Consider the following 9,184-nt stretch of genomic DNA (forward strand, 5'->3'; position numbering starts at 1 on the left):
AATTAATGGCATGCTCCTTGTTTAGCTCTAATATGGATGAATATGTTTAATACATGGGCCAGATCCTGAAAGAAACACCCATGGATTTCAGTGGGACTTGCGGGTTCTAAGTGTCTCTCAGGGTCCCTCCAATGTCCACTGAAGTTAATAGAAAGACAAACCATTAATTTCAATGGGTCCTATGTTTGCAATTTTGCTCATCTCAGAACAGGCATTATAACCATCCTCCAAGTATAATGTAATCAGAAGAATGCAAAGTCTTGTATCTACATCCTTAACAGATGGTTGATATGAGAAACAGGAACAAGATGCTTTTGTTAAAATGTAGCAATGAAACATGGTTATTATGAGTGCTGGTTGGTGAGGTGTTCAAAGTTAGCTAATTAAAATCTCTTTCATAGCTAGAAAAATATTTGTAAAGGTAATGTGTTTGCAGCAGGAAACAGTGTTTATTAAATATGTTCACAAAACAAATTCCCAACATTCTTCAAATATATATTTAAAACTGCATCCCTAATTAATATTAAGAAATAAAGCATTTGGAGTTGATGTCACAGTTTAAGGAATCTCTTTGTTTTCTAATCATATAAAAAGATGATCATTTCCTTTGCTGTACAGATTCTGAGCTCTCTATATAAACTTAATTTAAGAGAAAATGAAAATCATCTCAATCAAAAGGTTTATTTTATTTACTTTAGCCAAATTTATCTTTTTAACATCAAATACTTTGTGCCTAGATGAATCAGCAATGTCCAGTCTGCAGAGCAGAGATTATGGTGATAAATATTCTGAGGTAAGGTTTGCCTTGGTATGAGATTATTTTGAGAACTGCAGGTCTGATCCTGTGTCCATTGAAGTTAGTGGCAAAGTTCCCATTGACTTCAGTGGCACAGGATCAGGTCCTATAACATCACTAGCATAAACAAGGCTTGTTGAGACAACTTTCATGAAATCTATCCGCTGGCTTATATGTAGTGTGTAAAGCAATTCATGATTTGATTTTCATGCAGTAAAACCTTGGGATTCAGGGTGATGTTTATTTTGAATGGATTTTTGCTTATGCAGTAAGAAACTGTCATGCTTTTTATTCTTATAAAAGATGCATTACTGATCCAAAATTAATAAAGAAATGTTTGAGATGTTCAAATAATAATGATAAATGGAAAATACTATAAATCTGATGTGGTAAACGGACTTAAAGTTCTACCCTGAAAAATGACTATAAAATATCATCGTGGGGTCCATATTTATTGTGTCTCAATAGCTGCCAAATCAAATTTACCCAGTTTATATTTATACAGTTTATATATAAAGTGATTTTTTCCTAACTTTCTGCCCTAGAAGCAGTCCCTGGGACCTCAGAGTCTACATTATTTTTGCCTTCTGCACCATCGCCAGTTATAAAAATTCTTCAAGCAAAAATTTTACCTTAATTATACCTGTGCACAGGGGTCCTGGAACTAGGGGTGCTGAAGGTACGGCAGCACCCCCTGGCTTGAAGTAGAAACAACAACCAAATATATGGCTTCCTCTTTCAGCACCCATGTTATACAAATTATTCCAGCACCCCAGCCTGTACAGCCCCTTAGTCTTCAGGTTTGCCCCTTGTTTACACATTTCAGTGGGGTTGCACAGGTGTAACAGGAGATAGAATTTGGTCCCACAGTTAGAAGTGAACAATTCCGTTAATGATGTCTGAATTAGAATAGACTCCAGCTCCCTCTCCCAATAACTGTGCTTGCTTCTGCAGTGCTGAGAGAAGTAAACATTCATAAAAACATATGGGCTGGAATGGACAATGTTAATGTTTGGTTTTTAATTTAAATCTAATACCTTATTTGCACTGATCTGCTTTTAAGATCGAGAAACTTAACAACACAACTTCACAAAAATAAGATATGACTTTAACTGTGCGCAGAGAACACTTTTGCATAAGAAAATAATTTTTATATAGCCACTTTTCAGAGAAAAACGGCACTAATTATTTCATAAAACAATTAATATTCTGGGCTCAATGCTCCACTGTGTCCAAGCACAGGGATTGGGTGCAACAGAAGTGGTTCTGTACCGGTCAGCTCAAGCATGAGATAAAGCAGTGTAGGAGCTCAAGGTCCTTAATGCCCCCATGCCAGTAGAGGATCAGTGTAGCAGAATAGAGTGTGATCCTGGCACACCACATATGCCAGAAATGGAGGAGTAGTTCTGTTAGCTTTACACTAATTTGAAGTTCTCTTAGGCCAGGGGAATTCTCCAATGGCTGGGCAGCATGAATGGGAAGCTGTGGAGATGGGAACCAAGGGAAAAGGAATCATGTGAAGGGAAAAGGAGACCAATAAGAAGGGAAACAACTGTACAGGAAGAGGTAGAGAAGAGGACAAGACAGCAGAAAAGCATGTGCAAGGAGCAGGGAGAGCGGGAAAGGAACAGAACAGATGGAAGGGGAAGATAAAATGAGCAAAAGGAGACTGTGATTGACATTTAGGGCAAAAATGGGTATCACTAAAGCAGATAAAGATACAGAAATGCATTCCTAATTTTCCATGTAAACAACTGCTGAAGTTGCCACTGGAATGTTCTCTGGTAGCCAATGGGAGGAAATAGTCTACAAGACAATCAGTCTACAAGGAAGAGTCCACACTCTGAAAAATGTTTGGGGAATTCGCATTCTAAAAGCATTAGGAAAGTATATTCTTCTCCCCCGTGTCTGTGCCTACAGAAACCTTAAAATTAACAACCTACTGTATGTGATTTGTATGTAGACAGGTTATCATCCATGTAAAAAGATGATTGTATCATTATTTCTATTTTTAGTCCAGTGAAGACTTCTTAGAAGAAAAGCAGAGAAGTCTCAATTTTGAAGAACTGAAAGACTGGGGATCAAAAAACATCATTAAAGTGAGCACTCCCACAGTCAACAAGATGCCTAATTCACTTGCCAATTTACCACTGAGGTTTGGAAGAAATGTTCAAGAAAAAAGAAGCATGAAGCCAGTGGCTAATTTGCCTCTGAGATTTGGGAGAGCTTTTGAAGGCAGTATTTCTAGATGTGCTCCTAACTTATTACACAGGTTCAGGAGATTTCCATTTGTTAAAAGTTCCATCCAATCACTTGCCACCTTGCCACAAAGATTTGGGAAATCACTACCTGCCCACCTATCAGAAGACATTCAAGAAGCTGAGCAAGGCAATAACAGGTAAGTGTTTAAAAGCATGCGAATGCCCTCCAAATGATAAATTAGCCAGGATTCAATCCTGCCAGCCTTACTCAAGCAATCTCAACTGGGTGTTTGAGTGAGTTTGATTTGCCTAAGTAAGGACATCAGAATGATGCCCAAAGTTCATCAGATTAAAAAGCATTACTATTACTGTCAGGAATTTTTCAACACATTGGTTTTTTTGGTTGGAAAATGCCAATTCATCGAAACTGAAAGGAAAGTGTCAGGTTTGATGAATTTCTCATTTTAAAATGTTTTGAAATTGTTGAAGCTTTCCATGGCAATATCTTCAAAATGAAAAATTCCATTGTTTTCCATTTGAAACAATGTTTTGTTGTGATATTTAAGCTAATTATCATAAACATTGTTTTTAAAGGTCAAAACCAAAATTTTTTGAAAGGTCAAAATTAAACATTTCAATTGACCTGAACCCCAAAATAAAAAGATTGGTTTGGTGACTTGTGAAAATTTTTGAGATTTCAACTTTTCATCCTGATTTAAGACAGGAAATATATTATTTTCAAAATTTCAATTTTTTCCAGGAAAGCCATTTCCTACCCAACTCTTATTATTATTTGGACCAACTATTTTCTACTGTGAATTTTATTTTTATACACAATAATAATTCCTTAAAAATACCAGTAATCCAAACATTTCGTTAATCTGGGGGGCCTGATTCTGCTTCACTTGTCTTGCTCTGAAACCACATGTTTTGCCTGCATGAAGCAGAAGAGAAGTCCAGTTCAGAAGCATTCACTGCAGAATCAGACAGCCAGTATTATCTGCATCTGCCGTTTTTCATTCTTCTGTGATTGTCTCACCCGATTATAGCACTTTTTGTTTTGTATTTCTGACCTTTTAGGAATCTGTATTCAAACAACTATATTGAAAAGGAATCAAATGATGAAGACTCAAACCAGAAGAGCTGGGATCTATATTTAAATCAAAAGATGATGTAAGGGAAACAGAGGTGCAAACTGAAATCTAGACTTACCTTCATAATAATATTAATACTATTGTACGTGGCTGGTGCTGTGCGAACCATTGCAGTATATTGCAATGATAACGGTAGTGATTGTTGTACTAGTTCATTTCAGTGGCAGGATATCATAAATTTTAATGACTGCTGCCTGACTGATGTCCTGTCTGTTGTAAATTTTTGAAGAATAGTTGTATTGTATAACTGGAAGCATTTTAAGCAAATAAAAAGACGCATACTACAACTAATAGGAGCCTACTGTGTGAATAGCAAACAGAAACAATTCTGGAAGGAAAAAAGCCCACTGCCATCTTAGTGTCTTATGTAGCCAAAGACATGAATGAAAAAAACATATACATGGAACCATGGTTGTTGTTTGAGACATATTTGGATAGAAGTTTTGTTAAGGTGACCACTGACATTTTTGCTACAAATTAAATGCTAGCTTCTTAGATCATCACAGAGGAATGGCATCTATTGTTGTCTCTTCATAATGCAATTACTATTTTGACAATATTTTGAAATAATACCCTCCCAAATATTCTGAGGAATCTGAACTGTAAACATTCTGTTTCCTCTGCCAGACTGAATGACATTAGAACTACCAGACACACAGTTGGACAGAGCTTTTACATTCTAAACCCCACCTTTTCACATTGTAATTTTCGCAAAAACATTCTTTGGGATAAAAATGTTCTTGCTTAGACTTTGATCGGACATTTCAGTTCGAGCCACATTTGAACAATATCAGTTGAAACATTCTAGTTATATGAACGGGAAAAAGAATGGATCCCTTTTATTTGTGCTCTGATAATTTCACAGTTAGGGACAGATTCTGACTTGCAATCAGCCCCTTTGCACCACTCTAAATTCATTGGGGCTACTTGCAGAGTATGGTTCTACTCACCTTAAGGGTGGCAGGATCTGATCCTAAATAAACAGAGCCCCTGCAAAGTGGGGAATATTTAGGTATTACATAGAAATTCATCCATATTCAATAAACACTGTGAAAGTCAAAGTGTGTGTGGGTATTTTTGTCAGCAGCAAAACATTGTAGACTGAGATTTTCAAAAGCAGGAGCCTAAAGTCAGGCTTCTGTGTTCAATCTGAACACCTCTGATTCTGCGCTATGCTGAACACCCCACATTCCCGCTGAAGTCAATGGGGATCTTCCCTTGGCATTGTGTAGGATCAAAGGAAATAAATGTTCTGATCTTTGTAATGTTTTTTAAAAAAATGAAATATGTCTACAAGCTACTGCTAGACCAAAAACTTGGTCATGACATACAGCACGGAAATGTATCAGATTTAAGAGCAGTCATAGAAACTTATTCTGCCATGTTCATACTTAAGGACATTGGTCAACGAAGTGTACACATAAGGAGAAATCCTGGCCCCATTGAAGTCCAAGAAAGTTTTGCCATTCCCTTCAGTAGGGCCAGAATTTCACCCTTTCTTTAGTCAGTGAAACCATGGAATGTGTTACTGATTTATAAGTGAATGAGCATTGGAACTGAAATTCCCAAAACGGTGAGTTGTGTACTGATCCTTGAACACTTCTAGCATGTCAAGTGAACAAAAAGCAAACAACATTTGCAAGAATCCCTAAGCAGCAATAGCAACTGTCCGCTTAAGGGACATACCACCTAGCAACAAGGTCAGATTGGCATTAATGGTGACTGCAATGGGAGAAAAGCAGTAGCCTGAAAGCAATCCCTGCTACAAGTATAAATAGGATGCATTCTAACTACAGGCTCTGCAGCACAGATCTAAGAGAGGAGAGATGTTGATTTATTTCCTCCCAGCAGATAAAAAGCTAGGAGCAAAGTACATAAAGGAGAAATTATGTGATGCTAAGCAAAATTTTGCTTTGGTCTGAGAATGTGTGAGCCAGGAAAACAATCACTGACTAGTGTAAAGGGATGAGAAGAAGCTACATACATAGCTACAGCTATTACTCACCAGATTATTTATTATCCACATATTGATATTATTCATGAATTGGGAAAAAGCAAGAAAGATTAAAGTAAATCAAGTAGCAGACCATCCAAACTCACAGGGATTAATTCTAGGAGGGTTCAGGAGTTCCTCTCCTTTCCTGCTACACAAACAATATTTATGCTTATCATTAAACTCACCAGGCAAAACCAACATGTTCGCTTGAAATTCCTACCTGAGCTTATAAAGTGGACAGGTGACAATTTACTGCCAAATGTAAAGGTCTGAGGCCTCAGCATGCGGTTCAGTTCCATGTATTGTTTGGAGAGATTTAGTAGAGTGTAAAAAGACAACAGTTTTACCCAGAAGAAGCCATAGACTCTCAAGCATCTTTCATCAGGGCAGGAAACCAGTTTCTCACATTTCCCAAAATGCAGAGGGCCAGTCACTCTCATCTAGTCTGTGAAGCCCCAATGACTTACACCATTGTAAGAAGCTGGCATACAACAACCTCGATTTTTTTAAAGGGTGGCACAGCTTAACATTTAGGTTTCACAAAAATAAGCTTTCACAAAATGTGAAATCAACAGGAATTTTAAAATTCCAGCCAAAACTATTTAATTAAATAAATAATCATTCCACTACACTGCTGTCATTGCAACCCAGATATCATCACATTGTGCTACTGTGTAAAACCTTAACATGAAATTGACTAGAAAATGACAAAAAACAAAAATGAAATTGCCTAGTCTATTCTCTTTGTCCAGCAAGAGAAAAATGCAAAAAAAAAAAAAAAAAGTACACAAATAGCATAAACCAGTGAAAAAAAAGTAGGATTTTAAAACTGGTTTCAGTTTTACTAATTGGAGCGGTTACTACATTAACACATGGTTCTTTTATGGTATGTTATTTTTAACCTAGCATAGTCCTTTTAACAAGTGATGTAGTGCTAAATTTTATAATGCAGAAACCCTGCAAAAGTGATCTGAAGTTGGTAATTCTTCCACAATCTATCTTATGAGTGATGTCATAAGATAAAGTACACATATTAAAAACTTAACTTACACTTTACCAGTAAATGTTATCTCATCAACAATCTGTGAAACTGCAAATATGAGATTTCACACATTAATAACAAATGCACATATCATAGCAAGGTAAAATACTTGTAACTCAATTCTTATGTGTCAAACTTTAAACTAAGTAGCAAGTCACATCCAAAGCGGACATGTAATTAGTCAAAAAGCCCATTGGCGGTGCATGTAAAATACTGTTTTCACAATATTAATATTCTCTGCAAATTTAAAATAAGAGCAAGATTCACTTGTATGCTCCAGCTACTTTTGGGGCACTCCATAACCCCAATTTAATTGGCTGATCAGACCAGCCCCCGCCCCACTTATCCTGATGGCCCCCCACAACATCCCAAAAGATCTGAAATATATCCCACTCACCACAGCCCCAACACCTCAGCCCCACCAGCCACAGCTCCCCTCCCCTCACCCTCCAATACTCCCCACTCACCTGTAGCCCACCAACAGCTTGTCCCCAGCGCCGCGCTCATTACCCCCACAACCTTCCTGGACTCTCACCGACTCCTCCCCCACAGCTCAGCACCCTGGTCCTGTCCTGGGCTAGAGCTGCACCTTCTGATTACGACCACCCAGTAGTTCCACTTGCTCCCACCACCTGCCCCACACTCAAACAATGTGGGCCAAATTTGAGTGATGAGTGGCATTGCAACCTGGCACAGGGTTGCAGCACTGCTCAGATTTGATCCAGGCAGCAGTCCCTCTCTTATGATGGGTGGGTGGCTAGGCCAGCCCTGAGCAGCAGTGCAACCCAATGCACCAGGCCATTACTCAAGTTTGGCCCAACTAACCCACGCATCATGACAGAGGGGTAGCTGGGCCAAACCTGATTGGCATTGCAACCCCGTGTGTCAGGTTGCAACACCACTCACTCAAATTTGGCCTGGCAGCCTCTCCATCAGGTATCATGCTGGGGGCAGGAAGCCAGACCAAATTTGAATGGCATTGTAACCCCATGTGCCAGGTGAAGTGCTGGAGTGTTGCTCCATCCTGAATATCAGGTGCCAGAGTTACACCCCAGACCATTCTGGCAGCTTTAAATTACACCCCTGCTTTAAATCACATTTTGGGAAACATATGGGAGCGCATAAAATGTCAGAAGGCATTTCTCCTCAAGAAACTGTCTGTGGGGGGATCTATCAGGGCTTCTCTGCCCCCTGCTAGAAATTACCCTCCGCCTAAGGCAAATCCACTCAGGCCAGGTTACCAATGGGATTGAGTCTCCCAGGGGAGTGGAAGGGCTAAGAAGAGACACTGACCAATAAGGTGCCAACAGGTCAGTTTAGAAAGTTCACTTGCTTCTTCTGAAGGTCAGTGCTGAGTGGAATTGTGGCAGAAAAGGAGCACAGCAGAGCAGTATTAGCCCAAAACACCAAGGCCAGGTCAGGCTCTTTGCTTAAGCACTGCAGCTAACTAGTTACCTTGTGTGTTTGTTAGTTTAGAAGGGCAGACAGACAAATCTTGAGTTTGTTGTTAACTGTTTAAGACTCAGGCCAAGCTCACAGCACAGGCATTTCTGCTCCGGCACAGCTGCCACACCATCCCTTCTTTTGAACCTTTGACCCACAGGTTGTCTGATTTATCTTTATATAGCTATAGATAGATATGGGTTAAGTTGGTCCTGTTCTCTGCCAAGCCCAAAAGGCACCAGAATGATTAGTACAGATATAGGTCAAGAGAAACATAAAGAGGAAGAATCATTTTACTCATTTTCTTATGCTTAGAAAATGTGGCATTAAAGCAAGAATGTTACATTATCTCTGTGTCATGACACAGTTTTATGGGCCTTAAACTCCCCCACCCCACCCCCCACAACCCCCCGCCCTTGCCAATCTGGTCTCTACAGCAGAAGACTGAGTAATAGAATGAACAGAAGAGTTCTAATGTAGGAAGGTAAAGTAATCTAATTACTCTCTACTTCAGGAATTCACTGACTGTTATCAACGGGTTCATCCACTTTT

General features: G+C 39.0%; 1 protein-coding gene across 1 annotated transcript; it reads left to right on the forward strand.

Moving 5' to 3' along the window:
• Window positions 1-634: 634 nt before the first annotated feature.
• On the forward strand, window positions 635-4,528 carry NPVF (neuropeptide VF precursor). Its single transcript, XM_048838422.2, has 3 exons — window positions 635-793; window positions 2,812-3,194; window positions 4,078-4,528. Exons 1-3 carry the CDS (start codon window positions 656-658, stop codon window positions 4,172-4,174), a joined length of 618 nt encoding a protein of 205 aa, XP_048694379.1. The 5' UTR covers window positions 635-655; the 3' UTR covers window positions 4,175-4,528.
• The last annotated feature ends 4,656 nt before the right edge of the window (window positions 4,529-9,184 follow it).

Source organism: Caretta caretta, chromosome 2 (genome assembly GCF_965140235.1).
Source record: "Caretta caretta isolate rCarCar2 chromosome 2, rCarCar1.hap1, whole genome shotgun sequence".
Lineage (NCBI taxonomy): Eukaryota > Metazoa > Chordata > Testudines > Cheloniidae > Caretta > Caretta caretta.

Excerpts from the sequence above, each read along its gene's own strand:
- NPVF (XM_048838422.2), top strand. The coding sequence starts at position 656 with ATGAAAATCATCTCAATCAAAAGGTTTATTTTATTTACTTTAGCCAAA. Across the intron at positions 794-2,811 it reads ATGGTGATAAATATTCTGAG|TCCAGTGAAGACTTCTTAGA; the intron begins GTAAGGTTTGCC and ends TTCTATTTTTAG. Across the intron at positions 3,195-4,077 it reads GCTGAGCAAGGCAATAACAG|GAATCTGTATTCAAACAACT; the intron begins GTAAGTGTTTAA and ends CTGACCTTTTAG.